The 22,797-nt window shown below is 32.1% G+C and overlaps 1 protein-coding gene, 1 long non-coding RNA gene and 1 pseudogene across 2 annotated transcripts; all 3 read left to right on the top strand.

The window, feature by feature from the left end:
• Positions 1-1,760: 1,760 nt before the first annotated feature.
• Positions 1,761-5,229, top strand: LOC126670640 (E3 ubiquitin-protein ligase KEG-like). Its single transcript, XM_056104833.1, has 9 exons — positions 1,761-1,879; positions 2,549-2,638; positions 2,809-3,084; positions 3,172-3,322; positions 3,774-3,931; positions 4,072-4,193; positions 4,380-4,749; positions 4,843-5,018; positions 5,140-5,229. The coding sequence occupies exons 4-7, from the start codon at positions 3,294-3,296 to the stop codon at positions 4,383-4,385; spliced, it is 315 nt and encodes a 104-aa protein (XP_055960808.1). The 5' UTR covers positions 1,761-1,879; positions 2,549-2,638; positions 2,809-3,084; positions 3,172-3,293; the 3' UTR covers positions 4,386-4,749; positions 4,843-5,018; positions 5,140-5,229.
• On the top strand, positions 4,600-10,332 carry LOC126668141 (TGACG-sequence-specific DNA-binding protein TGA-2.1-like; annotated as a pseudogene).
• Positions 10,333-18,095: 7,763 nt separating this feature from the next.
• LOC126670151 (uncharacterized) lies at positions 18,096-21,173 on the top strand. Its single transcript, XR_007638666.2, has 4 exons — positions 18,096-18,801; positions 19,357-19,502; positions 20,108-20,290; positions 20,862-21,173. It is a non-coding gene; the product is annotated as an uncharacterized LOC126670151 (long non-coding RNA).
• Positions 21,174-22,797: the final 1,624 nt, after the last annotated feature.

The following is a 22,797-nucleotide window of genomic DNA, read 5'->3' as shown; positions in this document are numbered from 1 at the left end:
TTCGCCAGGGTGACGATATCAGAAATAATTTCCAAGAAATTAAAGTAAATAAGCATTTAGTAGGTCGGTCTTGGGAAAGTAATTATGCGGAATTTAATATCATATTCCAATTCTAAAGTTGGAGTGTAAATTAAAAGGAAAAATGTCAAGAAAAGTCCCAAACGAGAGTTCAGGGACTAAAGTGGTACTTTAACCAGTTAAGTCCCAAAAAGGAAAATTATTTCGCCAAGGTCCGCGAAATGTTTTATAGTATATGTGGTAAAAGTCTCGAGTCAATCGGAGACCTTTTAAAATTTGGACGCGGATGCGTTTTGGGCTAAATTGCAATTTTGAAAAGTTCAAGGACCTAATTGTAAATTAGCCAATTAAGCCTCGAGAATAGCAATTGAAAGATTATTGACGGAAAGTAATAATCTTGTGTTAGTATTATTTATTGGAATATAAATAATACGTAAGTAATTGAGTTAAAGTGAATAATTAACCATTTGGTTAAATTAGAAAGTTTAAAAGAGAATTGGTTTAAGTTAAAGAAATTAAGGATGAAAGTGGTTAATTAGCCAACATATATATATATGAATTCCTTAAGAATAAGGAAAGGTTAAGATCAGAAGAGGAAAGAAAGAACAGACGAGAGAAATTTGGCGATCGACTTCGATCCGTCGCCGTTTCACCGTTTCTCGTCCAAATCGCGAGTTCTTTATATCGATTCGTTCAGAATTCGATTCTCTATCATCTTTGAGCTTCAAATCGAGGTAAGCTTGACGTTTTAGTTGCTGAAATTGAAGAATATAGGGCTGCCATGTCGAGATGGAATCGTATCAGCCGTAATCACGTTGTTTTTGACGTTTTTGATGATTATTGAGTTGAATATTGTGTTATATTGATGTAGAAACATGTCGGAATGAGTTAGGGATGTCGGGAGCATGTCGAGATGATATTTGGGGCTGTTTTAAGGTGTCGCACGACGTGCGACAAGGTCTCACGACGTGCGACATAACCTCGCGACGCGAGCGGACTTGCGATTGGCATAATTTCTTCGTTCGGACTCGGAATTGAGCGATTCTTGTTGCGTTGGAAAGAGGAAAGGATTGTATATCAATCCTAAGCATCATATCAAGGTAATATTACTGATTTGTATGTTAAACGTTGAGGTTATAGGCTGTCTCAACGAAAATGTTACGCTCGAATCGCGTACGTCGGAATTGAGACGTTTACGGTTGATTTCGAAGTGATAAAAGTGTTTATAATATGTTTAAATGATCTAGGTATGTGTTGGAATGAATTTGGAGTAATTTGGGGCTTTGAAAAAGGTCTAGGAGCCTCAAAACCGCTGCTTCCAAAGTGCGCACGACGTGCTGCACTTCAGCACGTCGTGCTGGTGCGCGACGTGCACCACAAGGGTGCACGACGTGCACCAGTGAAGGGCACGTCGTGCCCTTCATGAAAAATGAAGGGCACGATGTGCCAAGCTGGCACGACGTGCCCTACTTCGATTGTGACCTCCCTGGGACTTCCGGGAGCGAAAACTGGCTTCCGATGGCATGATACGGGTGTAGAACTCTGATAAATGTCTTAAAATGAATATTAATAAGACATTATAGCAATGAACATTAGCATGATGAGTAATCAAGAAATGAATAGAGATCTTCAAAGAAAGATACGTTTAGAGAACGACAATTATGTTTCGTTCTTTTATCGTGATAGGTATCTAGTGCAGTTTTTAAGAATAGGATTCTCTAAGTATATATTTTAACAATAGAATCCTATGATAGATGTGACAGACTATCGAGCTACGAGTATGACGAACCAAGAAGCTCGATGAGGATTGACGGACCAGTCTCCTGGAGCTTACGTTCGGATATAAGGAATAGCGGTCACAGTGAGTGGCAATTTACTTTCGCGTATTATTATTATTAAAGTTATTTTCATATATTATGAATATAATTATCAATACGTCGCATTTATATGAATTGCTTATACAAGATGGTATGTTTGATGAATGTGATTATATGAATGCCATTATATTCATTGTTTGAATATGAGTATCTAGCATGCGATCCGAAGAAACCAACTACCTATTGGGTGTCAATAGGCTGTGTGATCACCAGTATTTGAGTCAGTCTAGCGTGTCTAGATTGTCTATGAGATTATGAAATGCGCATACGATATGAATGCGATACGAGTGAGAACTCGGTTACGGTGTAACCTGAGCCCCGTATCTAGTGGGTTGGACCCACCAGTGAGTTGGACTCACACTTTGAGATTAAGAGATTGGTCGCGGCTGACGTGGTTGAGTGTGAACACTCCCGGGTCGGATCACCTGGATCAGTTTGATTCGAGTATTCGGAGTGAGATAAGTTCAGAGTTTAAGATTAGGGTTTCGGTCGGATCTGCTATTTATGAATATTATGTTATTTTCATATTATATCGAGATAAATATATATATATATGTTTGAGTATGCGATGTGTATTTTGATAATACCGATAATAAGTTGCATACTCACTCAGTATTTTCCCAAATACTGACCCCTCACTCTGATGTTTGCAGGTATTAGAAGTCGGATCAGACAAGCCATCTCCATTGTGCCAAAAGTCATTGGACTTGCACAAGTATGAGTTCCTAGAGCTGCAGTAGTCAGTAGGTGTCAGTATAAGGATAACGATTTAATTTCAAATAGTTTATTTTGAATGTAAACTCTAATATAATACTTTGATATCTATAAGTATGTTATCTAAAAGAGTTTTCTGAAAATATTCTATATATATAATAATATGTTTTTAAATGCGAAAAATTATTGGTGGTTTTAGGCTTGCTACGGGTTTTGGAGCTACCACTTCCATTCCCTAGCGCCGGTCTCGGCTCAATAATTTGGGTCGTGACAGCAGAACTTGTTGGCGTTATAGAATACAGACAGGCAGATGTTGGTGGTTTAGATAAAGATGGCGATCCCCCTCTTCTATTTGCTTTAGCTGCTGGATTCGCAGAATGTGTCCGTGCTCTTATCATGAGAGGGGTAAATGTTAGGTTTTAGTCCTTTAGTTGCTCATGTTTGTGCCTACCATGGGTAACCTGATTGTATGCGCGTAAGTCTTCAGCTTATTAGTTATCAATAATTAAATAGTTAAATATTTACTTTGGTTTCTTTATGAATTTTTGGTTTATTCTGACAGGAGCTACTATTGGCTGGAGCTGATCCCAATGTTGTGGACGATGAAGGTAAAACTGTCCTGCATAGAGCTGTTGCCAAGAAATATACCAATCGCGCTCTTGCTATTTTGGAGGCTGTAGGCCAATGGCGTTCCAAAACTCAAAAAATTTGATGTGAGAATTAATTCTTTTTTATTTTCTTTCTTATTAATATTGTAAGTTATAACTTAAGGGGGAAAAGAATCATGTCGACTATGAAAGCTTTCTTATTCCTACTTCTGTGTGTATTGGGTGGTTGTTTGGGGAGGTTTCTAGGGGACAGTGCATTTGATTCTATTTATTTTTGATTTTGGATATGGAAAATATGACAATTGTCCGTTGGATATAATTTTCCCCTTCCCTTGCTTCTTCTCACATTGTTATTTTAGGGTTATTTGTCAGTTCTTACTATAATCAAGTGAATATGCAAAGTTGTTCAAGGTTCATGCTAAAGCTTTTACTTTTAGTATTAATCGCGGCGGTATTATGTTCTACTGAATTTTCCTTCTATATTCTATGTTCTATGTTTCTAGTGAGTTTTACCTGCAGCTCCTTTTTGCTCATGTTGATTCTCCTAATGCTACAGACCCTTGCACTTGTGCATAGCGACATGGAATGTGGCTGTTGCGAAAAGGTGGTTGGTAATCGCTTTCTCAGAAGAAATTGCTGAGACAATTGATCTACCAAGTCCAGTTGGAACTGTATTGTGTATGGCAGCTGCTGTAAAGAAAGATCACGAAATTGGTAACACAAAAGCCTTGAACTAGCTAGCAATAACATATAAAAGAATGAACTCGTCGACACAAAAGCCTTGGACCTGTTATGTTCTTTTCTTTTCGGTCTGATGACTTTGCTCATTAACATATTTTTCCTATTTCTTTTAGATGGGAGAGAACTGGTGCGAATGCTGCTTGCTGCTGGAGCAGATCCTACTGCGAAAGATGCTCAGCATGGGCGTACAGCTTTGCATACTGCTGCAATGGCTAATGATGTTGATTTGGTCAAGGTAAGCCACATTAGCTTTCTCAATGCAATCTATGAGTTCCGAGTATTCTGTTTATAATAAGTATCTCATGCCCATGCATATTAGTGCAAATGACAGGAACTTGTAGGTTTTTATTGAGTAATTGTTATCTTTCTTATTTGATTGAATTATGTATGCTAATCGCTGAACAAATTATTCTTCAAGCAGGAGTAGATGTGGGACGTTACTTTCTTGCACAAATCCGACTTCAATATGGATTTATTTTACCGTTATAAAAAGGAAGGGAAGTACTTGTTTGTTTCAATCTGTGTTTCTCTATGTGGGTGTGTTTGTATTTATACATGTCTGTCTGTTTGTGTTTCTACATGCTTTGATGTTTTTCTTATGTGGATGTGTTTGTATGTGTTTGTGTATATGTGCTTTATCTATGGTGTATTTGTATTTCTACATTTCTGTGTGTGGGTGTTCTTGTGTTTCTACATGCATTACTGAAATTACTTTTACACTGTTCAATTCAGCCAAAATAAGTAGCCAAGCGGTCTCTTCTGCTTCCCTCCGTAGCATTTCTTTTGGTAAGGTGAAATTCTGTTGTCCATTTTATGCATTTTTGTCTGTTTTAGTTTCCTTCTACTGACATTCTTTTCTCTTACCCCTCTCTTGATCAAAACAGTTCCCTACCAATTTTAACATACCAATCGGAGTCTCAGCGACTGCCATTAGAAAAGAGTCAACAATTGAACATTGTTGCTTTATCTAGTGGTAATACCGGAAGAGTCCAACATGGTTGATGGAAGACCGAGGACCGATGTGTCAACAGATGCGAACCCAAATGATAAAAATCAGAGGGTGCTGTTTCTTTCCCCTTTTTTCCCTTATTTCTGTTAAATTCTGTTTTTTCTTATGGATTTTGTTAGTTATATTGGTTATCAAGCTATTTTAGTAATTACTTTATGATTTTGGGTTCCAGTGTTGCCTTTGGGTACTGATAGAGCTGTTGCATCCTGCATAAATGGATGTCATGAATTAGACTTGTGAGAATTTAACATCCTTATGTTCCACCATTGCAGTTTGGCGGAGGTCTACTGTTACCTAATTTTTTGGTTAAAATTGTATCACTATTTCCAGCTGTGTTTAATGATGTTTTGTTTATACAATGCTTTAGACTCTTCGTTGACTTGCCCAAAATAGAGAAGCAGACAGGAAAGCCGGTTAAGAAAGAAAGTATGTTTCAATGACCTTCCTTTATGCTTTACTGTTTTTTTTTTCCTGTTGCAGTTCAGTCTTCTGTCAGTACATTAAATCTGCTAGCTTGTCTTGTTGTGAATTTGCAATAATACATTTTGTAGAACTTATAAACTAAACCAAAAGTGATATGGGCCAGGATTAGTCCTTAATGGACTATGGCTTGACTCAAGCCAAATATGGTGATATTTTCCATTTGTGCGAGTAAAAACCCAAATATTGCGGATTGTCCATTCATTTTGACATGCTTATCTCCATGTTTGATATTCTGAACCTAGGTGACCTTGACTAGGTTTTCACGTCTTATAACTGCTTTATTGAGTTGCCTGTATCCTTGTTCTACATACAGGTCTATGTCCAGCAGCTGGAGAGTAGTCGCTTGAAGCTGACCCAACTAGAACAAGAGCTTCAGCGAGCACGATAGCAGGTTACATTTATGTGCAATACAATCAAGTTTTTCTTTATCATATTTGATTTACATTTTAAGGTCTACAGTTGTGATTTACTTGTTTCTTGCTTCTTTTCTGATGTAGGGAATCTTCATATCAAGCTCAGGAGACCAAGCTCATTCAAATAACTGGAAATGGTAATGCCCGTTATTTTTTGTACATTTGCATTTATGTATTTTTTCAAGCAAAGTGCAATTTAAATTGGCTCTGGCCTTACAGTCCATTTTGCACATTGTGCATTATGTGGTAAGGGGAAATGGCTTAGCATAGATGGAAGAAAATTTATGTAATGTTTTTTCCTTGGATGAGTTTGATTTGATCAAGGTGATGGCTTGATCTGTTATAGTAGTTTACCTTCATGCTTGATGTTTTCAATTCTTCCCCCTTTTTTTGAATGATGATTTCTTAATGGGATGAAGTAATTGAACAAACTTGAATGTTGATGGATGCATGCAGCTTCTTGTGAACCAATTGGAGCCTTTCACTGAGCAACAGTTGGTGGGTCTTGGTAATTTACAACAATCTTCCCAACAAGCCGAAGATGCTTTATCTCAAGGAATGGAGGCGTTACAGCAGTCTCTAGCGGAGACATTGTCTAGTGGATCTCTCAGTTCATCTGGAAATGTGGCAAATTACATGGGTCTGATGGTCATGGCCATGGGAAAGCTAGGGACCCTCGAAGGTTTCACTCGCTAGGTAATTGGTTTAATGCCATCTTTACACATTTTCCGTAATTTGGAGTAGCATTAGACATCTTTATATTGGATATGACGCTAGAATTATGCACAAATTTTATGTACGGCGATTTCACATTCCTTTAGACATGTTTTTCGTTTCCTTGGTCTTGTATCCCCTTCTTGCCACCTATTATCTCTCAAAGTGTTTTATGTTGATGGATTTAAAAAATTCAGGCTGATAATCTAAGGAGCAGACTCTACAACAAATGCATCGATTATTGACAACCCGTCAATCGGCTGGTGCACTCCTTGCCACACGATTACTTCTCAAGATTACGTGCTCTTAGCATGACCAATAGAGTGAAGTTTGCAGTAGAGAAGTTTGAGCTATATTCAGATCCACCAAAGGTAAATGGTTGTTATGTTTAAAAGATGTGATTTTATTTTCTTCAATTCTTATGCTGCAATAATTCTTTGGAAAATGGAAGTTCTCCAAATATATGAAGTTGATTATTAAATTATTCAGCTGAATGTCCGGTTGAGAGTTAATTGAATTTGACTGCATGGTTATCACCCAGTTGTTGGGAGTAATAAATATTCAAGATTTGAAGTTTTTGTTTATCTTAACAATCATGCTTGTTCACATAGAAGATTATAAATTTGTGTTTGTCATCTTAAGAAATATAGATAACAATATCTAGCTGTGAATCCCTTTTTGGAGCTTAATACTTGTAATCTTTTTGTTTGCCACCCTAATAGTATATGTTTTATGTAGCTGCTTGGCTGTTTGCAATGAAGGGGCATATGAACATTAATGGGTTTTCCACTTATTCATGGGAAGAAAAGCCATACTGGAAATTATTCTAACTGAACCCATGTATGAGGTATACAACATCCCCTTCTCGGAGTAATAAAATATAGACTGTAATCTAAATTAGCCAACTGAATTGTTCCTTTGTGATAGGTCGATTGTACATGTCAAAGCCGCAGCCTACAGATATAAGAGCGGCATGTTTGTCAACTGCGCTGCAGTCTTTTCCTTCAAATGGTAATTAGTTAAGACATTTATTAATTAAACAATCAAATAAAAGGAATTTAATGTACTGTAGGCACCCATCTTCAATCACATCAGCACCAGCAGACGACCACCTCCGTGTCCACATTCAAACATTCGGTGACTGAACGGCCAAACTCAAAATGGTTTTCTCTAAGGTTTGTAAGCTTCCACCAGTTGATGAGAGTCGAGTGCTGAGAACTGAGGCAGACAACTCAACTGGGTAAGAATATACTTTTAGTCACAGGAAAGTAGTACTATGGAGAATATTAATGTAATAATAACTGAACAGGTCTCCAGAAATAATGAGAGACGGTCCATATGGAGCTCTAGCACTGGACTGCAAGAAGTATGATGTGGTACTGCTGGTGGGACTTGGGATTGGGGCGACACCCATGATCAGCACCGTAAAATTTCAGTCAATTGGCTACTGCTACTGCTATTGAGGTAGAGCTTTTCTTCTTCTTTTTTTTCTTTCCTAGAATGAAATTTCAGTCGATTGTTTAAACATTTTGTAATGGATATTAAATTATAACTTCCTTTTTATGTTATTTTAGCTGTTCTTTAGTTTTCAAATACTATTGTGTTCTTTTCAAAATTCTAATATTATTATATTCGTCGTGTGAGATGAATGAATCATATTTCTGTTTAAGGGAGTTCTAAACTTGAAACTGAAAACTGCTTCGTGATATTTACCAGACGACAGTTGGATTTGGTGCAGCTGTACATGCTAAGTTTTGCAATTACATCATCTTTACTTGTGTAAGAGTCAAGATCCTCCCTTTCAGTTATATGCTTACTTGCAACATTTTAATTATTTTTCTTCTCTTTTTAATGGACATAGTTATGGAAATTAAAGAACAATTTATTTTTCCTTGCAGGTTGAAAGTGCTGGCAGAGTTTATTGGGCGCGTGCTGATCTAATAGCAGAGTTTATTGGGCGTTTTCCTATTTTAGTTAGAGGATCTACTTGTGCAGGTATAGCTCTGTAATTACCTTACACTTTTCCTTGCTACCCATGTTTGCCTAAAGTAATTCGTGATAAATGGACCAAATTTTAGAATTTAATTATAGTGTGACTTATAATATTTTTTTAGAATTCAGTAGTTTACTTGAGGACTCCCCATTCATACAAAAACCTATTCACTTCAGAAATAGTGTCTTAATATGCTGGTATATATGTGATGCCTTAAGGTGCTTAACCACACTCATAGCTCACTTATGCTTATCATTACAGGAAACACCAACTTGCTCAATAACCTGCAATTTGAATTGCAGAGAGAAGTATCAGAGACAATGAAGCAGGAGATACGAGCAGAGTATGAAACAACCGGTGGAACTCGAGATAAGTCTCTAAAGTCTGATTATTCTCTAAACATTATGATCGGAATTGCTGTTCTGGCAATTCTAAGATAGTTTCTTGGAAATTAAGGTTTAGTTTGTGATGATTATTTTAGGGTTGTATTTGTTTTTGATGTGTATGGTAATGTTGTGAGTTCATTATATCTTTAGCCGCTTGTCAATGAGCAAAATTACATCTATTTTAATGTTGTTGATTCATGTGAATTACGTTAGCAATGTGGGTGTGTTTGTATTTATTTGCTTTAGTTTTTTCTATGTGGGTGTTTTTGTGTTTATGTGCTTTGGTGTTTTTAAATGTGCGTGTTTGTGTTTATGTGCTTTGGTGTTCTTCTATGTGGGTGTTTTTTTTTTCTGTGTAGGTATTTTAATGTTTCTCTATGTAAGTGTTTCTACATGTGGATGCATTTGTGTTTCTGTGCTTAAATGTTTTTCTCTGTGTTTGTGTTTGTGTCTGTGTTTACTTGCTTTGGTGTTTTTCTATGTGGGTGTTTTTGTGTGTTCTGTGCTTTGATATTGTTTTATGTGGGTGTGTGTTTTTTTCAGTTTTAATGTTTCTCTATGTCTGTGTTTGTGTTTCTATGCTTTGTGATTCTCCATGTGGGTGCATTTGTGTTTCTGTGCTTAGGTGCTTTCTATGTGGGTGTCTTTGTGTTTCTTTGTTTCTCTATGTAGTTTTGTTTGTTCCTTTTAAAGTTCTAACTGTGGAAATACTTTGAACTTGAAGTGCAAGTGTTGCCTTGTTTTTGTCTCGCCATTTTTTTATTACAATAGACTGCATCGACTTGTTTACTATCCATTAGATCTCTTCACGAAGAACTTCCATTACTCTTTTTTGTTATGAAGATTTTCTTCAATGAAGTATGTTTTCCTTCTCGCTTTTCTCCTTGTCTTGCTATCGTCTTTATTTGTTTGTTGTTCTGGCGACTTGGTGGTGGTTCATGTTGAGCTTTCATTTGATATATCCTAAAAAAGTTTAGTGGCGCATTTTGTTGATATTAAATTTGGAATTTTTACGAATTATAAACTGCCCAAGGTCGTGAACTTACCAAATTTTTTTAATGTATCTTTCATGATAAGCTGTTATGGAAATTTTACTTGCTCTTTTCTTTGCATTTATTCATCCTGTGTCTATCCTGCAGGAAAACAGCTAATGTTTCATGTTGCCGAGTTGGTGCCTTCGCGTCCTGGGCGGATTAAGAAGCAGGACTCCGCATCCACATCAAATTCTGAAGCCAAGTCCGAAAAGGGTGGCTTGAGTATTTAATAGATAACATATGTTTTTGTAATATAATGATGAAATATGTATTGAAATGGATTGTGTTAAATGTAAGCTTTTTATTTCTGTTGGAGTCAATAAGGAATTTTTTTGGATAGAATACTTCCTTTATTTAACACCATTCTATCTGTATTTGTTTAAAAAGAAACTATTCTGGTGGTAAGAGTGTTCTTTATGAAGTTTGTATTCTTTTTTTATCTTAAATTTAAAATTATTTCATGTAAATAAAAGATTTGACATGTGTGAATTTATTATTGGTGTTTGTATGGTATATGTGACTATTTATATGATGTGAAAATTATCAAACTAAAAAAAATAACTAATATAAAGATGAGTAGGTATCTAATTCTAATATAAAAATAATTGGAGAGAAATTTGAATATTAATTAGTTAGTGTAGTTTTACAAATTGCCGAAAAAGGTTTAATAGCTGGTACAGTTTTATTTAAAGTCTAACTCTATGTTAGAATCTAATATATATATATATATATATAAATATATATATATATATATATATATATATATATATATATTATATAATTAATAGGAAATTATATTAATTAAACTATAATTTATTAATCAGTTAATTTACACATGACTCGGCACATTTTATTCTTATGTAGTTTATCAAATTAATTAGAATTACTAATTAAACACAATTAAATCACTCATAGTAAATACATTATACTCCTAATGAAACACTAATAACTTATTAAACGAAATTAAATTATTGGACGTAATTTAGTTAATCCACCAACTCATGGTAAATACAAACTTTAGTATGACTCTAATTTAAGAGTTTAGATTAAAAAAAAAATTAAGAATTTAGTTTCAATAAGGATACAACTTCATAAAAATATGTAAGTTATATAAAATGCTATGTTTTAACGATCCTTGATCTACCTGATACGATAACTTCTCGTAGAAGACACACTATATAGCAAATATTAAAGAGAAGATCTGCACATCTCTTTTTAAATTATTTTATACAATATACAGTTTATCATATGGGAGAAGATTTTTTATTTGTCTTTTTGGTAAGTCAATTTCTTGTGATGTTATTTAAAATTATATTTGTGTGCATAGAATTTCATTATTTAGAGATTAGGACAATATATGCTTTATCTATCATGGGTAAGAATATTATAACTAAGAAATATCATGATAATTTTAAGGGAAGTTTAGGTATTTACTCCAAAAATGAAAATATTTACACATTTTACCTCAACACAGAAAAGTTGCAGAAAATACCTCACGTTTTTTTCAGATTTATGTTTTTACTCTGGATTTAAAAATATTTATGATTTTACTCTGTTATCATCTGGTTATCATAAATCCTTCTGTAATTATATTTTTGCGCACGTTATCATCCAATTATCATAATCTTATCATATTTCATTATCATCTAGGTATCTTACTGCAGTGTTATGATAACAACATGATAATATACTGATACTGAGATGATAATCAGATACTGTTTTATAACATAATCATAGATATTATCATAACATTATCATATTTCATTATCATCTAGTTATCTTACTGCAGTGTTATGATAACAACATGATAATATACTGATACTGACATGATAATCAAATATTGTTTTATCATAACATAATCATGGATATTACCATAACATTATCATCTTGATGCCATAAATATCATCATCTCGGTATCATATGATAATGTTATGATAACGAAATATGATAATATTATGATAACGATTTTATAATCAAACATTATTCTATGCAGAATTTTTTCCCAGCAATGTTATGATAAATACATGATAATACAGTGATACTCATATGATAATCAGAGGCTGTTTTTTTATAAAAATAATTTTTTCTGCAGTGTTATGATAATGTGATGATAATGCGGTGATACTCATATGATAATCAGATGCTGTTTTGTTTGCAGAAAATCGTTTTTTTCATCATAAAATCGTTTTTCATGCAGCTTTTTAGATCTAAAATTGAAAAAAATCAAGATTAATTTATTTAGATCTGAAAGTTAAAATGAATTGTATTTATCACCACGAATTAAAAAAAAATCGCTAAAATCAAATATGAAAGAACGGCGGAGCGACGACGAAACGGTGGCGGAGCGACGACGAAACGATGGCGGAGCGACAACGGATCGATGAAGGAACGATGACGAAAAAAGAATAAAAATGGAGAAGAAAAGAAGAATAAAGAAGAAGAAGAAGAAGAAGAAGAAGAAGAAGAAGAAAAATGGCGGAAAAAAAAAAAAGCAGAGAAGAGAAAGAAGAAGAAAGAGAAAGGAAAGAGAAAGGGAAAAAAAGTGACAGATAGTATATGATTAGAGTAAAAGAAATACGATTAGAGTAAAATAATAATAAAAAGTAGGTATAATTATAATATAAATATGTCTTAGAGTAAAAAAATAATTATAGTAAAAGGGTGATGTATTTTCTCTATCTTTTCCTTCTTGAGGTAGGAAATCCTATTATTTTATAAAAGAGAGTATTTTTCCTAATTTTCTCTAATTTTAAAATGGTTTTTATTAGCCTCTAGCCAATATAAACAAATAAGCTCAGGATGTAATCAAGTTGTTAATTGTATACCATATGTAACCATATAATTAGTTAGTGTAAGTTTATGGTAACTATATGATTGTATTTTTTATAATTATGCAACTGATTGTTTTCCTAATAGAAAAACATAAATTTTATTGCATGATTGTATGATATTTAATTAAATAATAATAATAAATAAATAAATTATTTTTAAAAAATTAGTTAGTTATAGTCAATATTCTTAAAAATCAAACTCAATGTATTTAATTTTACTATATATAACGAGTCATATAAATATTAGGGTTAATGTTAAAAAAAATCACGAACTTTACACGTTTTCTCATTTTAATCACGTAATTTAAATTTTCTCATTTTTATACACGAACTACCACTTTTTCTCAAATTCATACACGGTGCTGAGTTGGCACTCATTTATTAGTGTAAAGTGACATCCACCTCAACAAATTACACCAATGGAATCGTGACACCTCAGCATCGTGTATGAAATTGAGAAAAAGTGGTAGTTCGTGAATGAAAATGAGAAAATTGAAACTACGTGATTAAAATGAGAAAACGTGTAAAATTCGTGAATTTATATGACATTAACCCTAAATATTATTCATATATTACTATTTCAATTTAAAAATTTATCAAAAATATCATTTAATTATTATATATAACGGGTCATATAACTATCGCTCACATGCGTAGCACATGGTGAAAAACTATTAAGGTGATATAGCCTCCAGATCGCAATTTAATACATGTACTTTATTGATTTTTCTAATACATCCATATTAAAGTGACTTGCTCGATTTTAAGCATTAATAAAACAAACACAAATCTCTTCAAGATAAAATTGTTGTTTTTTATAACTATTAAAGTTGAAACTCTTTTTAGCAAATATTAAATAATAAACACCTTATAATATTTTATTTAAAACTACAATATTACATTAAATAATTTAATATATTAATGTCATATGAATATCGCTCACGTTCGTGGCACGTGGCAAAAAATTAGTCTATCTATAACTATTTTATAAGTGTGAAGGGGGAGGGGGACAGACAAAATTACGATATTAGAATTAGTATATATTAATAATTGAGTAAAGGATCAAAAACCCTCCTGAACTTGGCACGAATTATCAAATAGGCCCAACCTCGCAAAAGTGGATCAAATCAACCCAAAACTATGTAAAAACGTATCAAATACCCCCTTCCCCACTCTCACTCTAGAGAGTGAACACACTCTCCGGTTTTAGGTCGTTTTTAATGGTTAACAAATTTAAAATAGTCCTTAATATTTATTTTATTCACAAAATTGACATTTAACTATTTTTTTAAAATATATAATTTCTTTATAATTTCAAAACTTTTAAAACCATATTAATTTTTAATTAAAAAAACAAGGACTATTTTTAACTTTAACCACCTTAATTTTTAAAATCCTAAAAATCAAATTTCATCTTCTTCTCCATCAATCTTCTCCTTTTCCATCGCTTTCACCCTTCTCCATTTGCAGGGACAGCCGGCCTTGAAAATCCAGCAAAAACCGCCGACCGCCGCTCTTCGTAACAAACCCAGACCACATGTTCTTCGTTTGTGAATAACAGACCCGTGGGTCGTGGGTCTGTTCTTTGTTTGTTTGAAGAACAGACCCCATGGATCTGTTCTTCAAACAAATAAAGAACAAACCCATGTGGGTCTATTCTTCAAACAATTGAAGAACAGACCCACATGGGTCTATTCTTCAATTGTTTGAAGAACAGACCCGCGAGGTCTGTTTTTCAAGGAGGATTTTTTTCTGGTGGTAGTGGGTTGGCTGATGTAGTAGATGATTAATACTAAGGTGTTGGCTTTTTTAGGTTTTGTTGGTATTTTAGGGTTTAATTAGATTTCAATTTCGGTTAATTATGATTGATTAAAAGAGTAATTAGGAAAAAGATAGAAAAAGTCCCCAAATGTTTATTCATTAGATTTTAAATTAAATAGAATTAATTGGTGTTTTAATTAAAATTAATTACGATTAATTAGAGTAAATTTTAAAATTAGATTATTTCATTCTCTTTTTTGGTGAAAAGGGTGAAACCGATCCGGTTTTGCCTCCGGTTTTAAGAGGTTGGACTTATTTAATAATTCGTGTCAAATTCAGGGGGTAAATTGATCCTTTAGTCATTAATAATTTCAATGAAAGTGAATCGGGATTATTTTCCAAATACCTGTTTTGGGTAAAGTATTTACATCATTTTGACCCATCTTTTCCTCTTATCCTACATTATCTAATAAGCTAACTTATTTACCAAAAATACCCACTATATAAAAAAGTCTTATCTCATTTTAGGTTAAACTTTTACATAGCCGCCTTTTTTTTTTCTCTTCTCTCTTCTTTTCTTCTTTTCTTCTTCTTTTTCATTCGATTTTCAGTTTATCTCCTTCGATTACTTTTCCGTTCGTCTTTTCCGTTCATCTTTCCGATCGCGCTTCCATTCGTCTACTTCCGATGGATTTCTCATCGTTTTCGGTCGTTTTTCGTTCGTCTTTTCCGTTCGCGCTAGTCCGTTCGTCTTTTTCGTTCGCGTTATGGATTTCTCGACTCATTTTTAGATTTGTGTAATTTTTTAGGTTTTTTTAATGATTTGAATATTTTGTAAATAAATTATTGTAGATCTATAATTTTTTGTTTATAAAATTATTCTATTATTCATAAAATTATTTATTTTGTCTTCTCTTATTTATAGATTTGTTTATTGCTACTGATTTTGTAAAGAAAATATTGATTTATGGTGCATTTGTAATAATTTTATAATATCTTTACGTTTTAGTGTATTTTTGGTGTATTAATGGTGTATTTCTGCCCCTTTTTAGTATATTTATGGTGCATTTACAGTGTCTATGTTGTACAGTCGACCCTCTGATAATTAATACACATGGTGGATTAAAAATTTATTAATTATTCGAATTATTAATTTATTGAATTTATATAAAAAAATATTATAAAAAATATTATAAAAAAATATTTTAAAGCATCTACATTAATAGATCTAATATTAATATTATATTATAAAAAACTAACTAAATACACTTTACAATCACTCAATTTAAAAGAAATAATTTTATATTCAATTTAAGAAATATCAATTGATATCAAACTAAAAAATAATTATTAAGAAGTTGTATTCATAAAGTAAAATTATTTTTAATATTTTTTTTATACTAGAGATACTTTACTTACTTTAATTTTTTTATCTAATAACTTCTTTTAAAATTTGTCAAAATTTGTCATAAGAAAGTCATAATTTGATGGTATTTTAACTTGCACTTTATGAATTAAGGTTAGTATTGCCTCAAATAAATCATCAATTGTTATATATTTCTTTAAAAAAATCTCTCTAATAATTAATATTCATGTAGAATATATTTTAATTTTATTAATTATTAAATAATAGAATTATTAATTATCCGACGTGGAACGAAGTTGGTTCTCTCAATTCTCTATTAATTATTAGAATTATTAATTTATAGAATATTAACTATTAGAGGGTCGACTGTATATGCAGTGTTTATGGTGTATTTGCAGTGTTTATGGTGTATTTGCAGTGTTTCATGGTTAAACCACGAAAAACACTACAAAATGCCATAAATACACTACTTATACACTATATATACACTAATTTTACACTATATAAACACCATAAAAACACTATATATACATTACTGTTACACTATAAAAAATAAAATAAAAATTTTAGAAAAAAAATCTATAAAAAATAAAAATTAACACTATATATACACTAATCTTATACTATATAAAAAAACTGCCGGTCGTTTCAGTCGGTTTGGTTGACCGAACCGAAAAAACCGAAAACCGAAATTGAAAAACCGAAAAAGGTATTTTGGTAAATAAAAAAACAAAATAGGTAAATAAAGTTAGGGCAAAAAGTCAAAAAATAAAACTCAAAACTTGCAATGTAAAGATGTAATTATTTTGGCGAAACATGTATTTAGGGAAATTAGCACAAGTGAATCAATTAAGAAATATGAATCTATAACATTTTATTGAAATTAAACTTCTATCGTTTTATATTTTTAAGATAAAATATATTTTTAATGAAATCTATTATCACCATTTTAAAGTAGTTTAAAGATAATGTCTATAATTAAATTTCTTATCGTTGCTAGCATTAGACTCCTATTAAATTAAACTTTTTACTGTTTTATTTATCATATCTGTACATTCAGTGGCGGAACCAGAAATTTTTTCCAGCTCGGGCTAAATAACATGTAATTAATAATAAATATTTAAATGATGTATAGATTTTTAAAAAAAAAAAAGAAAATAGTAAATATTAGAGTAGAATTTTATATAAGTTTCAATCACAGCGAGACAATTGTATTCTTCGCGTCTGCATAACTTGGAAATATTGTAAAATGAACTCGTCATCAACCTAATATTAGTAAAAGATATTAAACTTACAAGAATTATGAAGTGTAATAATAATGAAAAATAGTACATTATCTTCTCTATCACAAGAGTTTGACATTTTTTGTTGTTTTGATATTAAATTTATCCATAATTTAAATTAAATTATTTTTATTAGTTATAATCAATTTGTTTTTATTTTTTTATAAAATATTCAAATAATTAAATTCATCAATTATTTATCAAAAAAAAATGACGATAATTAAAAATATTTGTTGTAATTTATCCAATTTTTTTTAATTTTTTCATAAATAAATCAAGTTCAAAAACCTAAAAAAATCAAGTAAATGTCATTATTTTACAATATTATAAATAAAATTAATTATATGAATATAATTTAAAAGGAAAATACTGAGTTAAAAATTGTAGATTGTTTAATTTTGGAGGAGAATTTAAAATTAGAAGAATTAGATTGAAAAAATTGAAAATTGGGTTAGAAATTGTGAAATTTAGGTCATATGAATTAGATGAAAAAGTTAGAGAATATATAAAAAAATTGATTGATTTAGTGAAAAAGTTAATGAAATTAATTAAGAATTTAATAAAAAGTTTAAGAAAAGAATTGATGGGTTAATTCATAATTGTGTGGTAATGGAGTTTGATGAGGATAATTAATTTTCATTTATTTCTGTAAGTTTGACAAATGATTTTGACAAAGCAATTGACATTGTCCCGTTTGAGTTGTTTCATTAAAACAGCAGGGGCCCCTTTTTTTTCAAGTTTAATGAAGTCCAAACGATTATGTCGTTTTGGTCTTCATTTAAAAAAAGAACAGAACGACTGTCGTTCAGTTCTTTTTAAAACCTAAAAAAAATAGACGCTTTATGTGTCTTCTTCCCCAACAGCCCTGACTGCTGTACTCTATATTTTAAGTTTCAGCCATGGCTGAAAAGCTCCAAACTTCTCCGACTTCAACAAGCTCCGATCTCGGTCCTTATATTTCCGACGGCAGCCCGGGCTCAAGTCTACCCGAGCCTAAGGGTAGTTCCGCCCCTGTGTACATTATTCAAGTCAATTTATATTAATGAAGTCAATAAAAGTAAATCAATTAAGAAATATGAATCCAATTTTAATAAAAATAATATAAATTAGTTAGTATAATTTTATTAAGAGAAATGCTAAATAACACGAATCGGTTACCACACGAATTACACTATTCATGTTATAGTGGTGACAATTAGGCTAGTTATACGGTACCACTTAGGTTGTAGTACCACTTATGTCATTCACCTGCTTGAACTTGCTATAGCAGGTAATTTTAATTTTATTTCATTTGACTATTTTCTTTAAACGTCTTATTTATTCTTCCTTTCTTATTTTCTTTCCTAAACTTAACATAAACCACTGCTATTGTTTTTTTCTGCTTTGGTTCATCCAGAAAATGATTCTAAAATTCAATAATGGCATATCGCCAAATTTGTTAGGGATAATATCGGCATGCCTTAAAATTGTATAAACTAATTCTTATACGGTTGCTTTTACTGTTTGTTATGCTGGTGTCTCAATCGCCGCCTCTATCTTCTCTTCGTCTACTAAAGATCATAAATATCAGGTTTCTTTTGCCTTCTCTTTTGATTTGAGTTTTTCTGTTTTTTTAGTTGATTGATGCATCAAATTCTTCGTAATTGGATAACCTTAGTAAAAGTAACGATGAAAATGAAACACCTTAATTTTAGTTAGGGTTTAATTAGAGGTGGATAATTTTTTCTGTCTCTGGTGCTTTGTGATTGTTAATATGTCATTTAAGTAGATTTGTTTATTTTAATTTAAGTAGATTTAGCTTGGATGAATTGAGAAACAGGATAAGTGACAGGTTCAAAATTGTTAAAATATATGATTGTCTCAAAATTGTAAAATTGTCTCAAAATTGTAAAATTGTCTCTAAACAGGATAAGTGACAGCTTCTTATATGATTGTCTCAAAATTGTAAAATTGTCTCAAAACAGGATAAGTGACAGCTTCTTATATGATTGTCTCAAAATTGTAAAATTGTCACCATGAGTTTTTTAAGAGCTTGCAATTGGATTTGTAATTCTTTTAGAGTTTTCAAAGTCAAAATACTTGGAAGAGATTTTGGAGCCAAATACTAAACTTGAATATTTAACAGGTTCATACAATTTTTTTGCCTTTTGAGTATGTTTATGTGAACGGGATACCTCTTTTCCACGAAGAGCTCCAGACTTGTCCAAGTCCACCAAAGAAGCTGAACCCGAAAACTATTGGTATAGTAAAGTGTTTGGTCTTTGGGGAAAGGTGAATGTAGTGTACTTTGTGATATACTTGTTTTTCTCGTACTTTGGATGAGCCTGTATATAATACGGGCGCTAATGGTTGTGATAGCTTATATATAACAAGAAGGGTAGAAGCCTTCGCTGATCATAAGCGCTCATTTGCTGGTGGTCCTATTAATGCGGATGCTAGCAACGGAAACACACCGGTTTACATCAATGACCGAGAGATAACAAAAGTGGAACTTAGAAGCTAGAATGTTGTAGGATGAAATCATTATGAATGCTTTTTTTAATTGATGCATACCGTATGGCTTTAAATATAAAGTGTTAGTTGTTGAAAATAGATTTTGTGCCAATCCATTTAACTATGTAAAGGTTATGAGAAGATATGTTCAGTTCATTATATATGACAGTGGACTGCATTTTGAAATTGCTCTTGTAAGTGAACTTAGTTCTTTAGACATCTAAGTTTAACATGAATGGATTGGTGTACCCTTGTTCTCAGACTACGGTGCTTTTTATTTCCCTATTTTAGAAAACTTTTGTCTTTATATGTGCCTAATCTAGATAGTCCACTTAATTTCAATTAAAAGACTTTTAGTTTTATTTTTCATCATCTTTTTTCAGGCCGAGATTCTATGTAAACCTGCCCTTTTCACGGAGGACGAGCAGGAAAATATTAAATTAACCATCCAGAGCAATGTGTATGATTATCTTGGTATACTCCTTGAAGGACGTGACCAGATTGAAGAAGAAAGTTTGGCCGTAACATAGAGAAAGATCAATCTTCCAATGAAAATGACCCAAGTGGTATGTATACCTTTTATAAGCTCTTATAACTTCGCCGGCTTATATGTCCACTCATAAACGCATTCATTTATACAAGATAGGAAATGGCATTGACTTCAAAATAAATGTAATGATATACACCGAGTATTTTCCATCTTTTGATGTTTGCTTAGCTTTAGATGAAATACCCCGCGGTGTTTCATCAAATAGAATTGAAAATCGCTCTTTAGAAGACGGAAATAAATTTTTGTCTCGGGAATTTTTGTATGTGATTTGGTTCTCTTTCTCTGTGGCGTAGGGTCTTTTTTGTAGCTAAACTTAAAATGCTGATCAAAATAGGAAGTACTAGCAGCATGAATGGTGCAACGGTTTACTCAATTGGAATTCTCAATTAATCATGAAAAAAAGATCATTAAATTTACAGTCTACGTAACAGATTGTAACAAGTTGCAGTTTAGTATTAAAAGTGATGCTTTAAAAGATCATTAGAAGGGTTTGATTACATTTTACACTAATTCATTAATTTCTTATGTAATTATGAATTATCAGAACATAAAAACTCGAATTCTCAAACATTTTTTTTGTGTTGCAGGTTAGTCTCGAAGAACATCGGAGGAAAAATGCAATACATTTCAGATCTTGATCTTCCTCATGAAGAGCCTTCAATGCTTGAATATCATGAAGCAAGGCAACATAAGAACCGAGAGACAATACAAGGTTGTGTGGCTACCGGTGGTGGGACCGATCAACAACATGAAATTATATAAAACAGAGCCAATTTGATGTTCTCCAGTCATTGATGCATCTTTAAAAAATAAGTAATTATTAGGACTTGATGTGAACTACTAAAAATTTACTTGTCTTCTAGTCCTACTTTATTAGAAACAAGAGATTTTTTCTATGATGGTGCACTAATCACATTCAATTTTGGTCATTTTGTTTGAATTACAAATAAAACATTTGTATTTTTCTTAGATGATTGTAGAATTTCAGCCTTTTGAAGCCACTTTTTATTTATAATTTTGATCATATGTGATTATAACCTTTTTTTATTAACATTTCATGTGTTTTGCTTTGCACTTTTTGTTCTCTGATATGCATTATGCTACTTCTACAGTTTATTTTAGTTATTCAATGGTAATATGGTATCAAACTTGGAACCTAATCCATGCTACACAAACAGAATGTTATTATGCAGGTACCACATTATAGTACCATGTTTCAAAAACCTCAAGGCCAAAATAAATGACACATTGCAGATTTCATGTTGCAACTTCAATATTGAAGATATTCAAGAGTTTTAGAAACAGATTTTGAATTTTTTGATTCTTGTACATTGTAGTTTCATCTGTTCTTTCTACATTTAGAATTTTACCCCTCAAAGGGAGAATAGCCTACTAAATGAAAATAAAAAAACAAGAATAAAGGAGTCATGATAAATCAAATTCAATAATGCAAACAACACCAGCAGATGCGTTTATACTCTGAACATAATATAAGCTTCCTCTTATTACTCAAAAATGTTGTCCAGGAAAACGAAGACCACATGTAACATCACTCATGGAGGGCCATATGGAGCCTGCACATCTCAAAACAACCACTTTCATCGCTAACTGGAAATTCATTGATTGGCAATGGCAGCTAACTCAATTTCAAAGCTCACCTTTTCCACGTGATTTCATTCCTCATCCCAAAACCTCACAAAGCCAAATAATGATTCATCAAATAAACTGAAATTCAAATTAACAACTATAATATTTTACGCAGAAACATCAAAGTATTGCTTACCATTTCAATGTCTGAAGCTATTCATGTCGTCTGGTAATTGCCCGTTGAAAAAACTCTAACCGACTGATATACATGGACATCTCCAATGCACCCACGAGAGCACACTGAGAAATTTTCCAATGGGTAGAGAGTTCTTCGATCTTCCAAAAGTGCTTCCCCTCCATCAATAGGAATAAATCTAAAAAAGAAAATCAAAGATATCTCATGATCCAACTGGCCCGGGGTAGATGAAGTCGTTTGATTGTACTGAACTGGTTAAAGTTGGGGAGGTCCCCAATTGAAAAATCAAAGGCAGAGAGCGATGAACGCTCGTGGTACTGTAGATAGGAGAAATAGTTTAGTCAGGTGAAAAAGATGATGACAGACTACACTGTTAGAACAAGGGAAAAGATATAAGAGATGACTGTGACTTAAATATGTCACCGGCAGAATAAATAGCTGGTCATATAATCAATGGAGGAAATTAAGCAAAAAATAATCTAACGGATATGAGAGCCAGTGGTACCTAAACTTAAGTTGTACTGTAGAACGACCCTGACAATTAATACCAAATGGGTATTCAAATCATAAGCAGAATCTTCAGTTTCTTTTTTCCTTTATATTTATTTATTATTTATTTTATAATTTTTATTTTTCTTTGTTTACTGTATTTTTATTTTTAGAAATTTAATTAGAAAAACATTTATTTTAACTAGTTATAAAATTAATATGTGGATTACTAAACGTCACCACTAAATTAT

The sequence above is a fragment of the Mercurialis annua genome, linkage group LG2 (genome assembly GCF_937616625.2).
Source record: "Mercurialis annua linkage group LG2, ddMerAnnu1.2, whole genome shotgun sequence".
In the NCBI taxonomy this organism is placed as follows: domain Eukaryota; kingdom Viridiplantae; phylum Streptophyta; class Magnoliopsida; order Malpighiales; family Euphorbiaceae; genus Mercurialis; species Mercurialis annua.
The sequence above is the reverse complement of the archived record's forward strand: the minus strand, read 5'-3'. Positions and strand labels throughout refer to the sequence as shown.